The sequence below is a fragment of the Scylla paramamosain genome, chromosome 1 (assembly GCF_035594125.1).
Source record: "Scylla paramamosain isolate STU-SP2022 chromosome 1, ASM3559412v1, whole genome shotgun sequence".
Classification (NCBI taxonomy): domain Eukaryota; kingdom Metazoa; phylum Arthropoda; class Malacostraca; order Decapoda; family Portunidae; genus Scylla; species Scylla paramamosain.
In genome coordinates this window covers 1567501-1592500 of record NC_087151.1, presented here as the reverse complement: position 1 = coordinate 1592500, position 25000 = coordinate 1567501, and the positions used below count along the sequence as shown (strand labels likewise).

The 25000-nt window shown below is 41.5% G+C and overlaps 2 protein-coding genes across 2 annotated transcripts in view; one reads left to right on the top strand and one right to left on the bottom strand.

The window, feature by feature from the left end:
- The window catches only part of LOC135105974 (PMS1 protein homolog 1-like), an 18395-nt gene extending 10998 nt beyond the window's left edge, over positions 1-7397 (top strand). Inside the window, exons 14-18 of the mRNA XM_064014716.1 lie at positions 267-620; positions 794-921; positions 1644-1810; positions 2067-2299; positions 6741-7397. Coding sequence (XP_063870786.1) covers positions 267-620; positions 794-921; positions 1644-1810; positions 2067-2297 — 880 coding nt within the window. The 3' untranslated portion in view covers positions 2298-2299; positions 6741-7397. The remainder of the gene's footprint in view (positions 1-266; positions 621-793; positions 922-1643; positions 1811-2066; positions 2300-6740) is intronic.
- LOC135111270 (ras-like protein 2) overlaps positions 4146-25000 on the bottom strand; it is a 33161-nt gene continuing 12306 nt past the window's right edge. The window contains exons 2-4 of the mRNA XM_064024531.1: positions 18617-18704; positions 7864-8075; positions 4146-6897 (exon numbers count right to left, since the gene is read on the bottom strand). Of these exons, the coding sequence (XP_063880601.1) occupies positions 6703-6897; positions 7864-8075; positions 18617-18704 (495 nt within the window). The 3' untranslated portion in view covers positions 4146-6702. The remainder of the gene's footprint in view (positions 6898-7863; positions 8076-18616; positions 18705-25000) is intronic.

Genomic DNA, 25000 nt, shown 5'->3' with positions numbered 1-25000 from the left:
GTTAGCATTCTGTTTTGTGTGCTTTACTGCACTGGCTAATACCACTCCCTTGCATTCCCATGATGACATCATAATATGTTTTGATGAATACCATTGGCAGTGTTTCTTGTGCTGTATTGGTGCTCCTTCCAAGAGACCAGAAATTATTTACTCCGTAGTCTGAGGGGTTTAATGGCCAAGTTATATAGAAACCATTCCTTTACATTTCTCATTTTCCATTAGTTAGATTTATATTATGTATTACATTGACTTTTGTGTATTTCCAGGTACATTGCCCCACTCACACCTTACATAAAGGGCAAAGGAAAAGTCATACAGCAAGAGCCTTTTGTAGGCGATAGACCTTGGCTCCAACACAGAAAAGAAATCAAATGCTCACTGGACACTTTAAAAGAAAAAATTAATAAAAGAACCTATGCCAAAAATACCAAAAATACCAGTGATACCTTGACAGTACTTGGGCAGGTTACTTCCATTGGAGGCTGGTTGTGTGTGCAAGGATCTGACATTGTAGCTCTGAATGTGTACAGAGTCTACGAAGTTGTCTTGTATAATAATCTTTTGAAGACTTTTAGATTATCCATGAAGCCTCTTGATACTTCGATACCCTTCAATGCAAGGTGGGTACTGTGACTGCCTGTGGTTTTGTATATTACTTGCAACCAGACTTTACATATTCAATTTCTCAGTGTGTTAGTTTTTTGCTTTTAAAGTGAATTTTAGTATAGTGTTTTTGTGAATTCCCTATCATTAGGTGTAATCATAAATGGTGAAAATGTTCCTGTCTCTGCAGCACTGTTGGAGTGGAGAATTGGGCAGCTTTATTGAAGCTACCACGAGAGTTGGTTCCTGATTGCAATTTTTATTGGGTCACTGATCAAAGACTCATTGCTAATGGGTTTCATGTTGCTTTGTTTCCTGGTAAGCCAAATTAGTTTTATGTTGAAGTACATGTATGAGCACAGGACATCACAATACTCATTTCCATTGACTTTCACCTCTTTTGGTTTTATTTATTATTATTTTTATTATTTTTTTTATTTTTTAGTACATAGGGACAGACATATTTTTATAACATGAAATATCTAAGAAGCTAGATACTTTTACCTGTGAATTGAAGAAAATAAAAGATATCTATTGATTATAACCAGTGGTGATCTCAGTGCCAGGTTTGCCTAAAAATTTCTTTTATGACAACTTTTTCTATTTTCTATCTTAAATACAAGCCTTCTTAATAGTGATTCATGGGCACTCATTGAACAAAAACTGTAACTTCAGAAAGAAGGTAAGAAAATACAGTGATGAAGGTTTAGAACTAGAAAAGAATATTCATATAAGGACTCAACTCTGTCTGCACCAGTACTAAGGAGCATGTCTGCCGTCCAGTCTCTTCCAAGGTACTCAATGAGGTGCCTGAGTTGCCATGTCAACAGCTAGCTTTGGTACTGTGATGTAGATTGCCAAAACTTATGAATACTCTTCCGAGTAATTTTGAAGGTATTTGATGTGTGATTATTTGCAAACCTTGTAACTGTATTACTTGTCAATTTTTTTTTTTCTTTCTCTTTAGTAAAGTTAATCCTTACTGCTCTTTGTTTACTCACACACAACTTAACTTTCACTTTCATATATGTAACTTACAGGTGCCACAGCTAGTGTTACTATATCTCATGGAGAAGTCACACAAATGGCTGATACCATTAAGTTTTATGGGATCACTGACTTGAAGGAGATTCTGTCTCTTCTGGCTGCCTCTCCTCTTGCCAGCCTGCAACAGACACGCCCTCTCAAACTGCAGCATTGGATAAAGGTATCTGTTATTGCTGATGAATTTGTACTGGAGTTAAGGATGAAAATATCTCCAGAATGAATGTAGTACTCAAGAAATGAAAGAGGCACTGCATTTTATAGAATTGTTGCAGTGATATTTCTAGATATGTAGAGAGTTGGTATATTTTCTCTATGTTCTATCATTGCTATCCCATTTTCCAGGAAATGTTAGATTTGTTAAGAAAAATGTGTATGGACCTTCTCCTTATAATCATCTATGTAACATTTGCTCACAGGAAGAAGCTGTGAGATTGGTTCGATCAGCACCAAACATTTTAAGGCGAGAGGATGTCCTTGAAAAAGTGAAGAGTTTACATTTGCTAAGGAATGGAAGTGAAGAAGTGAAGCAGCTGCCTATTAACCTTAAGTGTATTCATGGCAGACCTCTTTGTACCAAACTGTATTCCTTTGAAGACCTGCCATCCCGTGAGCAGAAGCACACCAAAATCCCAAATAAAGTGATCTAAGGGTAAGACTCATGTTTTAAGATGTCATGTCCATGTCCATCTCTACACGAGATTGACATCTGTGTGTGTGTGTGTTTTCTCTAGTTTTATTTATGTTGCAGTATACAGGACCTAGTGGGGGTATGGGTCCTGTCTTTATATTTATCCACTCATTGCTTTAGGTGATGTGCACATTTTGCTTCCTGTATTTCATCTTCAGTATATTCTGTATATCTATACTTCTATGGGGAAAGCTATATATTTTGTATTATTTAGGTGTTTCTTTCCTCCAGTATTACATTCCCTCAAATATGGAAGTGATCCTTTTCTCAGCAACAAGTAATTTCCATGTAGTTCCTCCATTTCATTCATCAGTTTATACTGTATTGTAATTATGTCTTCTCTCATGTTCCAGTCTTTAACATATTATGTTTCCAAAAATGTATTATTCTTATATGTGGTTATCCTTTAATGTCACTCCCAGACTTTTCTTCATTTACTTTTGTTATTGTATGATTTTCCATCCTGAATATCCACGATGGTCTCTCTCTCTCTCTCTCTCTCTCTCTCTCTCTCTCTCTCTCTCTCTCTCTCTCTCTCTCTCTCTCTCTCTCTCTCTCTCTCTCACAGGAAGTCATCTGTCTAGCATGCTTGTTTCCTTTTAATTCTCAAGTATTGTTCACTTTTTATAAGAGTCCTCCATGAGGTGCTTTGTAAAAGTTTTTATTATATACTATTTGCATTTTTTTTTTATGTAAGAGGGCCATTAGCCAAGGGCAACAAAAATTTTAAAGGAATAAAATGGCCCACTTGAGTGGCAATTCCCAAAGAGATTCCAAAATAGAAAAATAATGTAATAGAGGATAAGTGTCTTGAAGCATCTCTCTTGAAAGACTTCAAGTTATGGGAGGGAGGAAATACAGAAGCAGGCAGAGAATTCCATTGTTTACCGGAGAAAAGGGTGAGTGATTAAGAATACTGGTTAAGTCTTGCATTAGAGAGGTGGACAGAGTAGGGATGAGAGAAAGTAGAAAATCTTGTACAGCAAGGCTGCAGGAGGGAAGGCATACAATTAGCAAGATCAGAAGAGCAGTTAGTGTGAAATAGCAATGGAAGATAGCAAGAGATGCAATATTACAACGTTGAGAGGCTGAAGACAGCCAGTTATAGAAAAGGAGTTGATAAGATGAAATGCTTTTGATTCATAAAATGCTTCCCCTGGTAATGAATTGTGGCAGTCTGTCACTACATGGATTTGATTTTTTCTCATCTTTTTTCTTACTTTCTCTTATTTTATATATTTATTTATTTATTTATCTATTTATTTATATATTTTATTTGCTCTGTCCAATTAATGTTGGATTTTCTTTTAAGTACATGTCGTGCAAAGAGTGTAGAGCCCAAATAGTCCAATCCACCGATAAAAGGCTGTGATCTTTCTTACACTGCATCTCATCCTATTGTTTAACAAAAACAGTAATTGCTTGTTCATTAGTAAAAACATTTCCCCTTGAACAGGGTGCAAACCTCAGCTGGCCACATGACAGGCAGATGTCGTCTAGTAAACAGTGTGTGTGTAAATTTCCTTGATATAAGACTATGGAAATGGTCTAAGCCACACACTGATGAAGTAGGTAAACTATATAAATAAAAAGTTCACTATAAGAAAATGCTAGCTTCATTTACTTTTGGAGCACTTGTCTTATATAATACATACACAATTTGCGCTCCCAGTAATCATGTTTGGAAACTCAAAATACGAATGCTGTACCATGAAAGTAATCATATCTTCAGCTTCACATACATACAACACCAAGATTTAGCAGGTATTTTGACTTCTATCTAAATGCATTTAGAAAAGAAGAAAGAGTTAAAAAGTAATTTTATTCATAGCCAAAAGAAATAATCATCAACCTAAGTTCACACAGAACAGCGTTACTGAAAATTAGAAAACTTGTACCTAAAGTAAAATGAACACATGAGGTTTACATGTGAAGTAAAAAAATATATATGTACGTACATATACCCTTTTGGGATTTTAATGGTTATTTTCATTAAGCTGTGGTCATATGGCAGTACAGACCTAAATCATATGTTTACATATAATGGAGCAGATAATTTGCAGTAACAAATAATAGTGAATAATGTCAGGACAAGAGGAAATACACTCTGAAAGACGCACAAAGTTGAAAATACATCTAGAAACAGTCCTTGCTAACAGAGTATCAATACTCAGCAAGCAGCAGATGAACACAAGGGATGAGGAATGCAGGTGTGTGGTTCTCTACTGTTTATGTAAACCAAAAGAAACTAAAGTAAGCCTGAAAACTGTTATGGTAGTTGCTTTAAACATGTAATTAATTATTGTACTAAAGTGTGGACAGGAAAATGCTTTGGATTGCTCAGTGTGGCATGTTCAATGAATACAAGCAAGTTTGGTGGATTTCTTTATAATAATCTTCTGCACAACAAATTTTAAATTGTGGACAAATGGTTTGGAACACTTAATGAAAATCTCCCAGTCCAAAATACTTACCTGAGCAAACATTGGTTGAAAGATGAACAAGTTTCTTTGTACTTTGCATATCTGAATTTATTAAAGCTTCATAATATGTCATTACTAAAAAAATATATATAGGTAGAGTTAACTGCTTTGAATCTTCTACAACACAGTAGTAGATGATGTTCTTCAGGAATCTGGTGGGATGAGTAGACAACTAGTGAGCCAGACTAAAAGTTTTGGAGAGTACCATTACACTGAACAGTGATGATGTTCTACCACAAACTAGTGGTAGCAGTAAGCAAATACCATTTCCCTTAGCTATCTACAAAAGTCATGTTTCATTACTGTGTGTGACTCCATAGCTCTTGCTTTTTTCTCTGAGTTAAAATGCTTAAGTGTTGTAATTAAAATATATTTGGATGGAAATAGACTTGGGAGCAAGAGAGAGAGAGAGAGAGAGAGAGAGAGAGAGAGAGAGAGAGAGAGAGAGAGAGAGAGAGAGAGAGAGAGAGAGAGAGAGAGAGAGAGAGAGAGAGAGAGAGAGAAGCATTGCAAAGCTTTTGTCCACAACAGCACAGTTCTTTAGGAAACAAGTTTCTACTTGTGACTGCACTTGTGTAGTACTAGTACAGTTTGGTTAAAATTTTCTACTGCTGATTATGCACTGTAGAAAATACCACCAAATATTTTATTTAATTTTCTAAGTGAAACAAAATCTCAAATGTTAGATATCGAAACAGCAGCATTTTTCAGTCACTTGGCATGTAATTCATTAACAAGATTTTTTTTATTTATTGAGTAAATTTTCATTAATCAGAACTCTATTCAAGGCACATTACATGCATAGATGGAGATATATATGTATGTATATATATCTGTCAAAGAAACAAAAAGTTTTCCTGTTATATATACTGTATATCAAACTTGTTACTCATTAAATAATTGTCTATCATTTTTTTAAACAGATAATACATTTATTTAATTGTTTTATATTCAACACTCAAAACTGACTATGCATAATGTATATTCACTTTATTCAGGTATTCCAGCAAATATAAGATTAAGTATATAAAAGAGTGGAACAAGTACAGTGTACTGAAGTTGAACAAATACTTGCATAATACTAGTTATTCCCTAAATCTATACCTTCACTGATTTCAGTATCACATCATCACCATGGCCTTGCAGTTTCTCAGTATGGGATGTACACTGAAGGTTGACTTCACCATATTCTAGTTAACTATTCTTTAATTAGTATTATACTTGTGACTTAACATACCCAATATAGTCATACACTAAGTACTCTTATTGACACATCAGATCTACCCAGAACACCAATATAAGATGGAAGTATTTAAGATTTTCTTCCCACACTTCACTGGACATGCAAAAGGTGGCTATGCATCAGTTCATGTACTGGACTGGCATCCCAACACAAGCCTCTGCTACAACACTTGAAGTGATGATCCAACATAAATAGCTATGAAATAGCTGCTATGGAAATATATTATATCAAATGGATTTTTTATCTAACACTGATATCATGTTCTTCCCAATTTCTACATTAGCTTTCATCATATTTATGGAATACCTTACTTTAGTGTTGTCTGAAATCTTGTGATAAAATTTGATTTTTGCACTAATCCATGATTTAGAATTAAATGCATTTCACCAAAAATCACTCTAAAATAGGAATTGTGTTTGCTCCTGATCACATTTTCCTGTAAAAAAAGTATTCTCTACATTTAATATTTTCACAATAGCACATGGTACAAGTCACAATATTTAGATGCAAATGTTCCACCACAAAGTTGATGAAAACTGTAGTTCAGAAATGCATGTAGTATTCTGACATTTCTTCTGAACTTTTCCATTTCTCGTTATTTGTCTTTACACATTTATATATGTAGTTGTCACCAGTCCTCAGACAATTACACAATTCTTTTTGTCCTTTTTGGCAGCTGGCTTTGATGGAGGTCGCTCGGCTGCCTGGAACTTTCGGATTATTCTCACCAGCTCATAGAAGGATTGGTCAACATTGGTGCGGCTTTTGGCAGAGCACTCAATGTAAGGGATCTTGAGTTGTCGGGCAAGGGCGTGAGCTTCCTCAAGGCTTGTCTGTTAATGATACAAAGTGTGATATAACATAAGAATTGAGAATAAGCAAAGGGTCACATGTAATGTAGATACATAGGAGAAAAATGTGTATAGATTGAAGGGAACATTAAATAAAGATTCATAAAAGAGCATGGATAGATATTATACATGTAATGAAGATGATCAATTTCAGGGAATACAATACATATGAGCACTGGACAGAAAGTTTGCTAATTTAAGGGCAATTGAATTTTCTCTTCTGATATTTGCATTCAGTTTCCCATAAATACATCCTCCTTAGCATGGAAAATGGGCCATGATGAAAACAATAATAATAAGAAAGGAAGATTAAAGAAAATTTATAAATCATCACTTTCATTAAGGTTTTTCTGAAATTTTTCTGTATTTTTATATATCATATGTTCAGTGATTTTAGAATAGTATTTCAAATGTTACCATTGCCTTTGTTTATATGGTAGATAACAGCTTTTTCAATTTCAAGAAATAAATGTATTAAGTACTCATGCTTATGAACTGCCTTTTCATATGCATAGACATGTTCATTCCTTAATTTATTTGAGTTGTGCATGTATGTTTAGAATGTCCTGCAATGATGCCATGTGCATACATGAGAAACTTTTTATTAGAATGTTGTGTAAAAAAAGATAATAATTTTGATAGCCACTGACAGCTGCCTGTCTTCTGTTTCCATGAACTGCCAAGGAAAGACAGGACTGATAGCCTTTCACTTTTGTTGGAATGGCTGTCAGTAATCCTTGGTTTAATGTGCCATTCACTGCTAGGTGGCCAAGGGCTACAAAGTGAGAGGAGACAAATCTGAATTGTGTTTCTGCCCAGCCCAGGATTCAAAACCAGAACTTCTCTAATGTGAATCAATCATGCTAACATGTGGGCCACTTAATTATCACCTAATTCTGAGTAAAACTAATTGAAGTAAATTCCATAAAGGAGGTATGCAGTACTTACCACTCTCTGGTGCTCCAGATCAGCTTTATTGGCTACCATCAGCATGGGGAATTCATCTCGATCCTTCACTCGTAGGATCTGTTTGTGGAAGCGAGGTAGCTCATCAAAACTGTTGCGATCAGAGACAGAGAACACCAGGAGAAAACCTTCCCCTGAGCGCATGTACTGCTCCCTCATGGCACTGAACTCCTCTTGGCCTGCCGTGTCCAGAACTGAAAAGCACATCGTACTATCATTTCCTGTTACAAGTGGATTTTGAGATCCATATTTATGAAAAGAGTAACTTTTAGTAGGAAGAGAACTATTACTCCAGGAAACAGGCTATGTTGTCACTCCATACATGGAATCCATGTATGATAACAAATATATCACTTGTATGATACCAAACTATCACACATGGAAGGTGAAACATGAAAAAGAGCTGTGCAAGGAAGAAAAGTGGTGGGATCTCTTGACATATGATGAAAGAGGAAAGTTGGCATGGAAGTAAAAAAACAAAGATCAGCATAATGGAATAATTACATCAACATTTGAGTACATAAGCAAGATGTGTGTGGAAATGCAACACATAGTTAAGGATCTAGTAAAGTTGAAGTGAACTACTTGAGAAATGCCTGTGATGTGTGAAGAATGTCAGGTTAACATAGCGAATGCATGGAGATTATGTTGCTTGTCTGACACTTTCCTGTTGGTATTTTCTCACTGAAGTTAACGTTACTTTATAGTGGCAGTGATTTCCTCGTCGATGTCATCAATATCTTCAAATACATTTTCTGAGTGATTACATAACCGTAGATGTTTTCACTGATTTGAAGAGTTTTCCACACTGTGAAGATCATGACTTTTTTGGTTTGGTGTATTTTGTGTATTTCTTTCACTACTTTATTAATAACAAGGATGTGGCCAACTATTGAATAATCACTCTACAATCTCTCTCTCTCTCTCTCTCTCTCTCTCTCTCTCTCTCTCTCTCTCTCTCTCTCGCCGCCACAGCTCAGTGGAGGCAATAACCCCCAACCTGACCTGAGCCAAGAGAAATTACCAGCACTCGCCTGCATAACCTTTCCTCAGATCGTGACCTTTACATGAAAACCACAGCTATTTATATTTCCCCCGTCTTCCCCGTGTGTGTGTGTGTGTGTGTGTGTGTGTGTGTGTGTGTGTGTGTGTGTGTGTGTGTGTGTGTGTGTGTGTGTGCGCGCGCGTGAGCGAGCGAGCGAGCGTGCGCGTGTTACTTGGCCGCTAAATACCCTTAAGAGTCGACAGTCAAGACGCTGAAATACATTTTATACATAAGTTTGTGTCGGTGCGTGGGTGGACTGTAGGACGGTTGTGGGTGGAGCCGGGCAGGTGTGAGAGGCCACGCCATGTTAGGCCATAACCCGGAGTAGGCCCGGAGTAGTGAAAATGATGAAAGAAAAAATGGGTGTGGGCGGGAGATGTTCAGTGTCAAGAATGGGCAAGGCGTAAAGAGTGTGTGCCTTGGCTGCCATCTCCATACACTTACCACACCCACCCGTCCACTACAGCCTGCCAACACCAACACCTTAACGTAGACACTAGACTCCACGTACGTGTCTGTAGTACCTTTCACAAGTGCTCTGTATACTCGCGTGTGTGTGTGTGTGTGTGTGTGTGTGTGTGTGTGTGTGTGTGTGCAGTCATCATCATATTTAGACAAACAGGGTAGGTGTGGGCGCTGACTTGCGTGGTTGTCGTGCTGTGGTGGTGGTGGGCGTGACACGATTCTCTCTCTCTCTCTCTCTCTCTCTCTCTCTCTCTCTCTCTCTCTCTCTCTCTCTCTCTCTCTCTCTCTACACACACACACACACACACACACACGGCCTTCCCTACCACAGGTTTTTCTAGTTTGCCAAAGCCGCGTCATCATCATCATCATCATCACCATCACCACCACCACTTTTCGACCGCACATCTGTCAGACGTCATTCTTTCATCAGCACATTTCAGCCCCTTAACGCCCTCGTCTGCTTTGCACCGCCGACACCAGCAAGGCTCTAGGTTGGCACTGGGAGGTGTATAGAGGGGCACACGGAGCAGCGGGAAGAGCAGGGTAAGCCTTTCAATGGCGCAGCTGTCACACATAAACATGACCATACTAACCTCCTACTGCCGCTACTCTCAGTCACCGATACCCAGAGAGCAGATCTTCCCACACACACACACACACACACACACACACACACACACACACACACACACACACACACACACACGTCTCATCTTCCCAGAAAGCGTATTCGTCATCCCATCTCACAAATCTGAAGTGCTATAAGAGAATCGCGTTTTAATCAAATCTTATAAGAGTCGGCCACAAACACTCCCATGGGCGTGTCGAGATACGTCTCATCTGATAGCTGTAATGGGCACGTTATAGTCTTACTTCCCTGACGCCAACGATTTCCCCTTATTCTTCAGCCGCCGCTATCATGATGTTCTTGTCTACTCAGCCTTAACCAACATTACTTCACGAGAACCCTAACCATATCATCACTAGATGCTCAGGAAGAAGGAAAAAAAAAAAGAAGTCATGAGTTTGTTTAATCACTCAGCTCGCCATAAGTCCGAGTGGTTTAAATGTCAGTTTTAATATAAGAATGGGACGGTGATAAGTCTCCTTAGCGCAACAGGCAAGCAACAAAGAACACGCCCTGGAGGTATCTGTTAACGATAGCACTGTTAACACATAGCACATTAATAACTATAGGCTCCGTATGATTCACGCCACTGTGTCCACTAATATTCGGGGACTGTCCAAAGATAACGCTGCTGACATAAAGATAAGAAATTAAGGAGATCGTCGCGAGGTAACAGCCCTAACCGCACTCCCCTCCCTCCTCCCGGGTGAGTCAGATGCCCTCAACCCTCGTTAGCTGACACTCAAGGCTGTGAGGTACTGCCATGTCACTCCGGCACGGCATCAATCACAGCCGCCTGTAGCCAAGTCATTAAGGTGTTGTGGTGCAGACTGAGGCGGCCGCGACGTGGCGTGCGGGGGCGCATGAGGAGGCCGAAAGCGAGGTCGGAAAGGATTTGTCATAATTGTGAAAAGAAGTTACAAACTACATAGACCGAAAAATGTGGCCCATTTGGCAAGGAAGATATGGCAGACGGGTGTGGGAGCGTGGAAGGGGACGAGGGGCACCTGAGTAGTAATAATAGACTGTGTGTGTGTGTGTGTGTGTGTGTGTGTGTGTGTGTGTGTGTGTGCACAAGCGTGTCCACCCGCAGAGCAGAGAAAGAGGGGACTATGCATGATATAACTGCATTCATGCTTCTGCATGTATGCATGCATTCACGAGTACGCTTTCACCTAAATGGAGTGAAAAGTCAACCTGTCGCACCTTCCTAGCCTTGCCTCACTTCTGAACCCACCACCAGGCGGGCACCGGCAAGCACCTCCTCAGAACCTCACAGCTGCTGGAAGGAAACATGCTATGTGCCATACAGCGAAATTACTAGGTCACTTTACACTTTAAAAGAGAGAGAAAAAAAGTGCAAATCATCAAAGGTATCAGCATTGTGCAGTAGTGGTGCTACAATGTAACAAAGAGTAACAAAGGAACAAACAAGTCCCGGTTTGTCCTGGATATCAAGGCTTGGACTGGCTTTCCCCTGACCCGGTGATCCTTCCTCCCCACCCTGTCAAGCGGGCCTGCCAGCGCGGCCGTGAACGGATGGGGAGGGGGAGGGGTGGTGGCCACATAAGTTCACTGTTATGTAGTTTACGTATGAATGATGTACATGTGGTGCCGCCTGTGTGAATTTTGAGAACGGTGAAGGAGAATTCAAATTTTAATGCATTTTATTAAAACTTCATGTTCCTTTTACATCGAATTATTCAGCTGTTTACTTCCAGAAAATTGATGAAACGTTTAATAATGAAAAGTCTGTATACAGAATCAGGTGTTAATCTTTTCCTGTTAAAGATAAGGTTCCCCAAGTATTAAGTACATTTCTGCGTCAGTATGCCCGTCTACATCCGGCTAAGAACACTCTCCCCACTTCCATTATTTGTCCCCGAACACACACACACACACACACACACACACACACACACACACATCTTACGTCAACCTGCTTGTAGTGATCCATCGTAATTCTCGATTACTTTCTCCAAATCGCGTGAAAATGATGAAGTAATGAACCGTGATCCTTACAAACATAGGTGCCGTCGCAACCCACGAATCACGAATCTTGTCACGTTTATGTAATAGCACAACGTATTCCTGTCAAAGTGGAGCAGCTTCATGTGTCACTACGGTCACTGGTAACGCTCGTGTACTCGTGTGAGTAACGAGGGTCGTAGCAACAATGTGTGAGTCCAACATACGGATCCTAAGCACAAGAGGTAATGATGACGCTGACTCTGTGTTGCATCTCTTAAAGAATTCCGAGTTGTTATTTAGTCTCTTCTGGTCACTTGCCCCGAGTCGCTGCTCATGAGGGAATTATTGACGCTTTGAAACCTAATGTGAGCACGACACTTGCTATTTCATTTGATTATGTAACCTGGAGGATTTTACATAACAAAAATAAAACTACAAACACTAAAAAGAATCAACTAGTCACTCCTTTCTCTTGGTATCAGTGGCGTTTTTCAAATTTATACTTCAAACTTGCACCACAACGAGTTCTTAACCTTGAGGAAAAGCCAAAGCAGTCACGGGATTAACCTGGGAATTACCGTGAGAGTCTGCTGGCGTGACCGAGCAGCAGCATCAACACTACACAGATGCAACCCAACGCCAAGAACTTGTGAAGGAATGGCAGGGATAAATATAAACAACGGATCAAAATAGCCTCCACAATTCAAAAGGGAGATGAAGCCAAAATATCTCGCAGGTGTGGTTGTTCAAGTGGTCAGGTGAGAAGGGTACAGGGCAAGAAGATGAAAGGAGGAAGGTTGCTAAGGTAGGCAGTGAGGGAGAGAGAAAAGGGAGGTAGGAGCAAGAAAGAAGAGGTAAGCAAGAAATAAAATGATAGGAAACAAAAGGGAGAGGAAGGACGAATAGATGAATGACTGAAGAGGATGGTGAAATAGATTTATTAAAGGTAGGAAAACATGATAGAGGAAGAGGGACGGCAGGGAGGAAGGGAGAGGGAAATTTGATGAGGGAGAGGGAGTAAGATAAGGTGGAGAGGCCCATCAGAACAACGATATGAGACGCTACTGAGGGAAGCCTACCCGCAAATTAGATATGAATCTCTCTCTCTCTCTCTCTCTCTCTCTGTTGGTGTTCACCCCTCGTCAACACTGTGGCTGACGTGAGCTCCTGTCTGTGTAATGTTTGTCTGTTTTAAGAGCACGCTGGAGTTGCCTTGGTGAAGGTATAGTCTCTCTCTCTCTCTCTCTCTCTCTCTCTCTCTCTCTCTCTCTCTCTCTCTCTCTCTCTCTCTCTCTCTCTCTCTCTCTCATATCACGTTTCCCGGGCGCTGATGACAATAGATAGCAGTTAAGAGTGACAGAATGATAACCCATTGACAGGACATGGGGTCAACACACACACACACACACACACTACTGACACACCAAACAAGATGAGGCGAGGAGACTTAAAAATACTACAAGATGATGGATGAAATAAACGAAGAGAGGCAGAAAAAAAAAAAAATCCAGTTACTGCCACAGATGATAATGAAAGCAGTGACAGAGTTCTGCAGCATCTCACTCTCATCCTAACACCAACAGAACTGTCCAGCGCAATTGCGAATATTTTGTTGAATTCTTCCCTACCCTCTTGACTACCATCCTACGTGCGGCCCACCTATATCAACCCACCAGCCAGATGTATCCGAACCCACACAACAGGAAAATATTACGTGAAGTTATAATCGGAACCAGTTGGACGCGCCGCTGCACAAGTTCACGGAGGCAGAGATGTGACGTAAGGCGATATTTTTAGCCTGTTTATCCTGCTTGCTTGTCTGTGTACCAGTACGATCGAGCGTTTCTACTTAGGGTGGATAGATGAGCGAAAGAGAGTACGAAAAGTTATAGATCGTTCACGGAGACGAAGCGATATTCTTAGCCTGTGTTTGTACCTGTGCGATCGAGTGAGGGACAGATGAGGGATTGAGAGTACGTGAAGCTATAAACAGAACGAAGTGGACGCGTTACTGTAGTTACAAGTTCACGGAGGCGGAGACGCGTCGTGAAGTGATATTCTTGGCACATGTGATCAAGCTTGGCTGCTGGGGCGGGCGGACTGATGAGTGACGGAGAGTAGAATGACTGACTGGGTGGGTGGAAACTCATATAGCGCCAAAGAAAGAGAGAGAGAGAGAGAGAGAGAGAGAGAGAGAGAGAGAGAGAGAGAGAGAGAGAGAGAGAGAGAGAGAGAGAGAGAGAGAGAGAGAGAGAAAAGGTATGGTGTCAAATACAGCAGCCAAACGTAGCTAAGGGTGACGGAGAGGAGTTTACGAAGTGGATGGATGGAAACACACCTAGCAAGGCAAAGTCTTAGATTGTATAGCATCAAATAGAAGAGCCTGACTTTCCGGAAAAAAAAAAAAAAAAAAAAAAAATCAAAAGAAAAGTAGATCAAAATAACATATGCAATCAGCTCAGGCAAGAACATATGAGAACAAATACACAAACACACCACTTAACGCGCCATGAGTTATATCTTATAAAGTCAAACATGAAAACTTACTTAACTCCTCATATGTGGCCTTTGAAAACAGTCCTTATGAGGGAACCAAGTGTTTCAAAGCACGAGCCTAGATCACCCGAGGCAGGTTTAATCATCTGCCACTCTTACGTGTATATATCCTCCGTGAGAGTAACTGTCATATATTTCATACTTTAAGGCTGAAGTGATGCTCTCTCTCTCTCTCTCTCTCTCTCTCTCTCTCTCTCTCTCTCTCTCTCTCTCTCTCTCTCTCTCTCTCTCTGAACAAAAAATAATGAATTCAAGCTTGATAAAATTAGAGGTGGGAAGAAACTGGTTCTTAAATGGAGTGGAAGATGGATGGAAAAGACTCAGTAATCAAGTTGTTAATGCTGACAGATTACGGAGTTTTAAAAGAAGATCAGACGAATGCAGGGATGAGGATTGTTGATGGAAATAGGTACGTAGATATGTTTCATACAGAGACTGCTACGTGTAGGCCTGACGGCTTCTTGCACCTTCTCTTGTTTTATAAAGATGTTCTCTCTCTCTCTCTCTCTCTCTCTCTCTCTCTCTCTCTCTCCTCTCTCTCTCTCTCTCTCTCTCTCTCTCTCCGCGGCGACAGCAAAGGTTGATTAGCGGCTTGGTGCGCCACAACATTATCCTGACAGCGGTGAAGAAGACGCTGACCTCGCGGCGCTCACAACAATGCGCTTGCCTCACACACTGGCTTCATATCTGAGACTTAAAAACAATTCTGCATTTAATTGTATTTGTGAGTCTTGTCAGCGAATCACGTCCACTTCCTGCACAGACGATCAACTCTGCGCTTCTGGTTACGTCTGGGTAAACTCTGGAACTCCCTGCCTGCTTCTGTATTTCCACCTTCCTATGACGAACTCTTTCAAAAGGAGGTTTTAAGACACTTATACTGTAATTTTCTATTAACGCTTTCAACTCTGTTAGGGGGCCGGCACCTCAGTGGGCTTTCTTTTCTTTTCTTTCTTTTTTATTTTTTTGCCCTTGGCCGGTGCTCCTCTTACATAATAAAAAAAAAAAAAATCGACATTGATTCCTCATTTGCAGTGGCTAAGATTACTGAAATTACGTGTCGAATGGAGCAGTCTTAATCATGAGCTTAAGAATAAATAAATAAATAAAAAGTAATTAATTAACACTCGTACAAAAAAAAAAAAAAAAAAAAAATACGTAGGCCTAAATATATATACACTTATAATTATCTTCCCCTACCAGCCAGTGCCATCTTGAGTCTTACGCACACAGGTGTTGGTGATCAAATAAATCCCTGTCGTGTGTGTGTGTGTGTGTGTGTGTGTGTGTGTGTGTGTGTGTGTGTGTGTGTGTGTGTGTGTGTGTGTGTGCGTGCGTGTGTGTGTTATGATCCTCGCCCACTCCCCTGTATACACAACCTGCCATTGTCCACTTGTCACGAAGTTGCCTCACACCTGACACAGCACTGGCAGTCTTGTGGGTGTCCACTATCAGGGCAACGCCTTACATGTTGTGCTGGCTCCTTGTACGGTATGTTACTTATTGCCTCTTGAAATTGTAGTAAAAAAAGACTACTACTACTACAACTACTACTACTACTACTACCACTATGGGCGGAAGCGGCAGCAAAACACACAACGGTACTGGGACAACTTCATCTTGACTACAGCCACTAGAATACGTCTCCTGGTCTTGATCTTGACAGTTCTAAGTGGTCATGACTGGCGGCCGCCACTCAGGACACATGCGGCGCTACGTAGCAATGAACGACGCATAGATTTCAGTCCAAGGCAGCCATGTCGCATCTGCTGTAGTAGTAATGTTTCTCACTCCTCAAAGGTAATCTTCATACGTTACTTGCTGCTTAGGTTGTGTGATTGCCAACACTGCTGCTGGACAAAATTCATACAGTCACGACCAATAGTTGAGTAAATCGTAACCCAAGGAACACCAAGAGGAGGCAAAACACGAAAGAATAAATAAGAGAGGAAGGAAGAATGGTAAAAGGAAGAAATGACGGAGGAAGAATATGCACACATTGAAGTTGAATAAAGTCAAATATTGCAAGATGATTCATATGAATGTTTACCAAATAATTCTGGGAAACTGACGCGCCAGATTACATTTACCAATCCCACAGTGTTTAGCATTTCCCATCAGTCCCAAGTCTTCTGATCTAAGAAAAAATCAGATGCCACTTTTTAAAAACTATTTTCTTTTAAGGATATTGCCAGCAGATCTCAAGACTGTGGGAGAACAAAACACAGTAGGGGGTGACCGTGGTTCATAACTCAAATTCTGACCACGACTACAGGTTGAATGGGGTTGTCTTCCTAATCTAAAGCCTCCTGTCCTGCCGTCCACCTGTACATACTCATTACGACTTGTGCTATGAATAATTCCACCCCAAACCCTAACAGAGGTACGCCATTTCTGTCTTCTCTTAGTTCAAATACTTCAGTCACCTCAGTTAGGTTTAAAACAACGACGATTCGCTTCCTCCAACACAACAGGTTTCTGGCGTCAGCGCTAAATGCAGGAAACTAAGAATATGTTGCCTGGCATTATTTTTCCACCCTCCCCATGGCACAGCGTCCTGATGCCTCGCCTCTGAGCCAACAACAGGTTAGGCTCAGGCTTCTACACCACGCCGGTTGGTTTTAAAAAGTGGTGACTGACAAAAGGGTTATGCTCATCAACCCTGCAGTACATTCATAAGCATTACAGTAATAACCAATACTACATGAACACTAAAAGTAATTGCAAATGTGCACAAACTCAGTATTAGAGCGTGACAGCGTGTCCTCAAATCCAAAGGTCAATGCCCCCTGCCCTTAGAGGAGCGTCAAGGCATCTACTGCGAGGCCTGAGTGGGCGGTCCCAGGTCTAAGGGTAAGGATGGCGGCAGCAGCAGCAGATTGCGAGGAATGAGGGGCGCCAGAAACCGTGTGAAGGGAGGGAGGGAGGGCGGGGAAGGGGAGCCGGAGTGCCTGGTCCTGCCGGGTGCCAAGACGTTATCAGTGGAGGTGCGGGTGGACGGAGGTGGTAAGGATAAAGCCTCTGACTAACACCAGACGACCCCGCCCCTCCTTCACTCACACTCACTCTCCCTTCCTCTCCCACTTCTTCCTCTCACTTTCTTTATCTTCCACATAATTCTGTCCCTTTAACCACAAGCCTTTTACTTCGTCTATTTGGCCATGCCCCCTCAACTTAATCTCTCTCTCTCTCTCTCTCTCTCTCTCTCTCTCTCTCTCTCTCTCTCTCTCTCTCTCTCTCTCCTCTCTCTCTCTCTCTCTCTCTCTCTCTCTCTCTCTCTCTCTCTCTCTCTCTCTCTCTCTCTCTGTCTTCATTCTATTTCTAGATGTCCCCCGCCTGGCCTTGGAAAGAAAAGGAAAGGAAGGACGAATATCACGAGGGAAGGAAAAAAAGTGGCAGACATTAGGTATAATTGCACGTGTGTGTGTGTGGGAGGAGAGATGTGTATGTGTGTGTGCGCGTGTGTGTGTGTATTCACCTCCCGGGACTTCATAAAGTGACTTCCGTTTCCTTCAAAGGTTGTTCCTCTCACCTCTTCCCTTCTCTATTCTCACCCCCGTCCTCGAGTCCCTTCCCCCTAACCGCGGAGTAAGATAAAAGCAGCAGGGAAGGAACAGAAGCAATGACCACATTCTCAAGCAATTCGGCGTCTCATCTCGTCTATCTTTAACAGGCTCAAGTGGAAGTTATTACGGTTTTCAAATGTGACGCTATGATGTGAAAGCTTAACGGGGATCATGCACCATTAACAGGACAAACACTGATGAGAACCCGACTAATTATCTTTGTAGCTTCATAAAGCAGTTTACATGAGAGTTCAAAGAGTTTTAAGACACGGGCCAAGACTTGTGCAAGTTCCATATGTGTGACGCCCCCCTTTCCCCCATGCCTATCTCGCACCTCTCCTCCCTGCGCCGCTTCACAACACAGTACAACACAACACAGTAGGCAGGGCCGGCAACAACGGGACCACGGCTGCGGGATGCACTCCAGGCACACACCGCACGCGTACCCACAGGAGCGAAAGAGTACGCGACCTGGGTACACACACACACACACACACTTACTGTCCAGCTTGGCCACCACGTCGTCGATCACACACTGCTTGGTATACGAATCCTCAATGGTTGGGTCGTAGTCTGTGGCGAAGTAACTCTGGAAAATAGAGAAAGAAAAATCAATGTTTGCCTTCGTCTGAAAAAATCTGCTTTTCCGGTGGCCTGCCCAGATTTGTTACTTGTCTTACTGAGGGTTAATAATGCCTCACAATAATAAGCCCGTGTAATTTAGAATACTTTATAATTCTTAATGTGTTCGTGGTCTTGCAGTGAGGCATGTTAAAAAAATTACATCCTGGATTCTACGACGTCCGTGTGTGTGTGTGTGTGTGTGTGTGTGTGTCGCCTCACTCCTCCCAGCGCCTCTCAGCTAGTGGACCTCAGCGACTCACAGCGAGGCGGGGGAAGATAAGCTATAGGTGGGCTGGGGGCAGGAGGCAGATCAGCATAGGGAGTGGTGTCCTAACTGGAGGCCTGCCGTGAGGAATCTTCTTCTTGGTTGGTTATCTGTTCTTTCGCATTATCATAAGTCTGATTAGGGCATGTGATAGTTCTCTTTTTTTCTTTTACTCAGAATAATGTACTGGTTACTTGATCGTGTTGTTGTTTTTGTTGTTGTCGCTGCTGCTGCTGTTCCTGCTGCTGTCGTTATCGTTGTTCGTCTTACATTCTACAATTGTTTTCAAGATTACTGTGTTCTTTTGATCCTGGCAGCCATCCGCCTCCCCTCCTCTTTCCTCTCATGCTGCCGCTACACTGCACTTTCTACTCCATCTCATTCCCGCCATGTCCATCTTTATAAACCAAGAGTCAGCATTATCTTCAGCCATTCATGCATTTTACTGGCAAGCTCTGAGAGAATCTGAGTTGACGTTTTTTTTTTTACTATTATTATTATTATTATTATTATTATTATTATTATTATTATTATTATTTATTTTTTTTTTTTTTCGCGTTACTGTCTAACAAGGCCTCGCCAAACAAGCGGATTTTCTTTAAAAATCCAGCTTTCATAAAAAAAAAAAAATAAATAAAATAAAAAATAATCCTAAAGTTCCTCACACCTTTATTATTTTACTTTATTTATTTATTTATTTCATTTTATTTATTTATTTATTTATTTATTTTTATTTATTTATTTTATTGTATTTTATTTCATTTTACTTATTTACTTATTTTTGTTTTTGTTGAAGGGGACGGGCGTGGGAAGGCGTTGGTGGGAAAACGAAATTGTTCAGAATCTGAATGCGCTTTTGAGTGTGCGTGTGTTACTTGTTATTTGTTTAGCACTCAGCAGTTCAGCAGTGCTTTACAGAGAATACAGTGCATCTTTGATACTGAAAATGTTCACCTGGCAAAGTCACATTCCTCCAGCTTGAATACATTTTATGCGAGCAATAATACTTTCATTTAGACACACAGCTGGGTCCTCTTTACGTAATTCTTCAGGGCACGGAGATAACGCGAGAGTGAGGAGAACATGAGCTTCCTGCAACACCTAACACCGGGCGTGGGGCAGCCGCGTCGCGCCGCCAGCCACCACTGTTACTGGGGAGCTGCGGGATTCTCTCACGTCCAGCCAAGACTACGAGGAAAGTCACCCACATCTGCCGGGAAGGTAACTGGAGCACATTCTCTGGGTTATGTTTACTACTGTGTGCGTAGTCTGAAATCTGGATGCTGGACAAAATTGATGTTTTCACCAACATCTACTGTGTGACGTGCTTCATAGTGCTCTCTCTCTCTCTCTCTCTCTCTCTCTCTCTCTCTCTCTCTCTCTCTCTCTCTCTCTCTCTCTCTCTCTCTCTCTCTCTCTCTCTCTCTCTTGATTCACGTTCCTTTGTTCTCATAATGTTATTTTCAAGTTTATTCTTTTACAGTTGGGTGACTGAACACTCCCTGCTTGTAAATAACACACCACTCTCTTAGCGGAACAGAGATGCAAAGATTATTCGAGTAGATGATACATATCAAATCGACTGTTCAATACTATCATCATCATCATCATCATCATCATAGTTCTAGCCTGTGTTTTATATTATGACAGACTGATTCTGAGCTTTTGAAATTTCCTGAAATCAATCACTTTCGAAAACTGAACCAACATTTCTTGATCTTATCCTACATATAACACTGTGACTTTTATAAGACTAGAAATAAAACCTACTATTTAAATATAGTAGCCAATGGAATATGACAATAAAACATGAATGTAAAACTCCGTGAAGGAAAAGACCAACCAAATTCTATAAAGGGGAGAGGTGATCCGGAGTTTGAATAGAAAAGGAACACAGAGTTAGGCGGCAGGGTACACAAGGTTCAAGAAGGTGAAGGGGAAGCCAGAGGAAATTGAAAGTGAACTCGAAGTCTATGAAGCCGAACGGAAAACGAAAATTTTGGGTACCGGAAGTGGCGTACGTTGGACAGTGAAAACAAGCTGTGAAGTTCAAGGTGGTGGACATTTGGACTTCAAGGTCATGGAACTTAGAGTATGAAGACAAGAAGAGCACCAAGACAACTGGAATTGGAGGTCATGGAACACTGGAATGGATATATGAAGAACACGAAGAACATAAACAGAAGTGAACCCTCGATGAATTTATGCAAAAAGAGGAACAACCCATAAAAAGAAAAAAAAAAAATAGGAACAAGATACTGGAAAACGAAATGAAAAAAAAAGCACGAAGAAAAGTTACAGGGGAAGCAGAAGCGGAAGACCAGGAATAAAGAAAAAAAAAAAAAATACAGTGGAAACAGAAGTAGAGGAACAGCAGGAAGAAGTAGAGTGTAACAGAAACGCAGAAAATACAGAAAGAAAAGAAGAGTACATTAAAGGTACAAGTGGAGGAACCGCAAGAAAAATAAGAGTACAGAGGAGGCGGAAGTTGAGAAAGATAGGAAGTTACATATAAGGATCAGAAAAAAAAAAAATCTTATAGAGAAAGTCGACGTGAGAAGTGTTCGGGGACACACGAGGACAGAGCAGAACGAGGAGTAACGCACGCCAGGCCACCGCCCTCCAGGAGTCAAGGAAACACACAAGTCTGGCCGATGAATACTGTGTAGTCTCGCTGGAAGAAAGGTAAAGGTATTATTTCAGAACCACACCACTCTCACTGTCGCACGAAACCAATTTTTTTTTTTTTGGTAACATTACTGAATGTAGTGATAAGAGGGCCTGGTTTGTAGTAATAGAAGGGCCTGGTTTGTCGTGATAGGAGGGCCTGGTTTGTGGTAATAGGAGGGCCTGGTTTGTCGTGATAGGAGGACCTGGTTTGTCGTGATAGGAGGGCCTGGTTTGTCGTGATAGGAGGTCCTGGTTTGTCGTGATAAGAGGGTCTGGTTTGTCGTGATAGGAGGACCTGGTTTGTCGTGATAGAAGGGCCTGGTTTGTCGTGATAGGAGGGCCTGGTTTGTAGTAATAGGAGGACCTAGTTTGTCGTGATAGGAGGGCCTGGTTTGTGGTAATAGAAGGGCCTGGTTTGTCGTGATAGGAGGGCCTGGTTTGTCGTGATAGAAGGGCCTGGTTTGTCGTAATAGGAGGGCCTGGTTGCACACACGGGAGACGGACTGACAGATTTCCACTGTATTCCCTTCCTACTAAATCCAAAACTAGGGGAATCGAGAATAATGATATTGTTTTCTCTAAATAATTATGATTTTTATTCAGTCATACAGATTCCTATATCCATCCACAGTCCTCGTTTGTTCATCCTGTCCGCTTCGTCCTGTCTTTCCTCCGCCGTCACTCCTAAATTTACACTTAACTTATTTTCCTTCTCTTCTCAAGCTCCGATGAACAGTGCGTAGTCGCTGATCTTCGTAACAACTGCAACATTTCCACAGTACGTTATTAGAAATGAGGACACTGGCATTCCTCTCCACTGTATTTTTATTCCCATCAATGAGACAATCTTCATATATGTATAGGGACCGCGGGTACTCACAGACGAAAGAATACAATTTGTCAGACAGAACTTCGTGTACTTGCTGACTAAGGAGCATAGATGAGTCTGCTAGATATATGACAAAACCACGAATACTTGCTGACAAAAGACTCTAGACTCTAAAAGATGTTCGCAAGCACTCATAACCCTGAACAACCTCCCAAGTGATAGTGGCAGGCAGGTGGTGAAGTACACGTGATCGAAATTCACATAGTTACGTTCAGGATACAAACCTAACTGTACTGTAACTTTCCATTCCACACTCGATGACATAACCAGTAAAGGGCAAGCCGCCGCGCCGTGCATTGCAGTGCAGTGTGTTTGAGGTTCATGTTAACTATGTAATTCACACTCCGGCACCCTACCATATATACATAAACATACACGCATACACACATACAAGGAGACGCACACTCGAGGATGGCGTAACACATGCGTAGCGTCTGAAATACAAAAAAAACTTGTCTCCACTACACACTTGACGTCACGCCCTCTCTCTCTCTCTCTCTCTCTCTCTCTCTCTCTCTCTCTCTCTCTCTCTCTCTCTCCCTGCCCGCTCATCACCACCACCACCACCACCACCGCCACCACCACGTCGGAGAGCATGAATGAGTCCCACCAAGCAGCCACTTAACCAGTGAGAGGATAAGATAAAACCTAAGCGCTGAAAGACAACAGTGTGTACTACAGCCACTCGTGAACACCTGCTGTACTTTCCCCTGTTGATCTTTACTTTAGAATTACCGTTTCGTTTTTTTTTTTTTTTTTTTGGTGCGGACGACCTGGTATTCTCATTCTATACCTATTTCTTGTTGGTAATATTGATAGTAGGTAAGGTGGATGGGGAGGAACCTTAAGCTGTTTTATTCTCGATGGATCAAATGTAGTTCACCAGTAATAGTACGTAGATAGTTGTCCAAAAGAGGTCTTCGTAATACATCGATATCTTTTTTATTTATTTATTTTTTTACATGGAATTCTGCCATACTTGCCTTCTCCCCTTGCTATTACAGTCAGCAGTCACCCTCCCGCGCCAGGTACTGCTGCTGGTTCCTTCACCTTCTCCTCCTTCTCCTCCTCCTCCTCCCCCTCCCTTCCCATGACCTTCCCTTGACGTCCTGATCTTTGACCCGCCTTCCTCAGTTGGCTATAGCACTAATACCGAGAGAGAGAGAGAGAGAGAGAGAGAGAGAGAGAGAGAGAGAGAGAGAGAGAGAGAGAGAGAGAGAGAGAGAGAGAGAGAGAGAGAGAGAGAGAGAGAGAGAGCCCGCCTTCCACCACGTCATGAGTGCTGATGGGCGTGACGTGTGCACAGTCTGGTGGTGTCATTCAGCTGTAGGTGGCGGCTCCTCTGCTCCTCGTCACCCCAAACCTTATACTCTCCCTCGTGACATCAGTTCTAACAATAACCGCCCAAGTAAGCGCCGTACCGTACCGCAGGGGTCCCTCCCACGCCGCCGCGCTGTAACGCTCCCCACGTAGCGTAGTCTGATGCAAGGACGTGGTCTTATCAACTCTTCCTAGTGCTTTTGTGACTACTAATGTGGAAATTACTACTGTTAACATCCATAGTTCTTCTACGACTACTACCACCACTACTACTACCCCTACTTTTCTTCTACTACAAAAACAACAACAGCTGCTACAACAGTAACAACTACTACTACTGCATCTACTGAGAAAATTGTACATAAAACCACGCATACATGTTAGAAAAGAGGAAATATGACCTATGGCACCCAGACAAACCTGAGTGATAACCTTCCACTCTTCCAGCCTCTCTTTTTCTTTACGTTCCAGTCACTCTTGCAGTTACGCCGTACTTATAAGGAATTCTTCCAATGCGTCAGTTTAGTTTGAGGGTAAATGTTTAAGGAAGTCAACGGAATTTGTTAAGGAGAGAGAGAGAGAAAGAGAGAGAGGCTGTGAACGAGTATAGAACGTCTGACTCTACGACATTCTTTGCACCAAGTAAATATTATGCTACATGTAGAATGAGTAACAAGAAACTTATTTAACTAGCCTTTAAAAGAAGATTAGATATATTGAGGGGTGAGGATGATAGATGGAAATAGATAGGTAGGCACTGTGCGTATGTTTCATGCAAGGGCGCTCACTTGTAGACCTGATGGCTTCTTGTAGCTTTCTTTATTTTCTTGTGTTATTATTAAGTTGTCCATTTTCTTTTGACTCATTCTCTGAATTTTGGGAGCTGCAAGTTTAGCATTTTTTTTTTCTCCATGGCAAGTTTCCTTTACACACACACACACACACACACACACACACACACACACACACACACACACACACAGTAAAATAAAAATGCTAGCGAGTATTACGAAACGGTTTAAGAATATAATCGATCCGGCAGGTGGGAGAAGGAAATCCGAGTACCGTGGCCTCTGCTGTGAGTGACAAGAGTGACAAGCTGTATATCACTAACTGG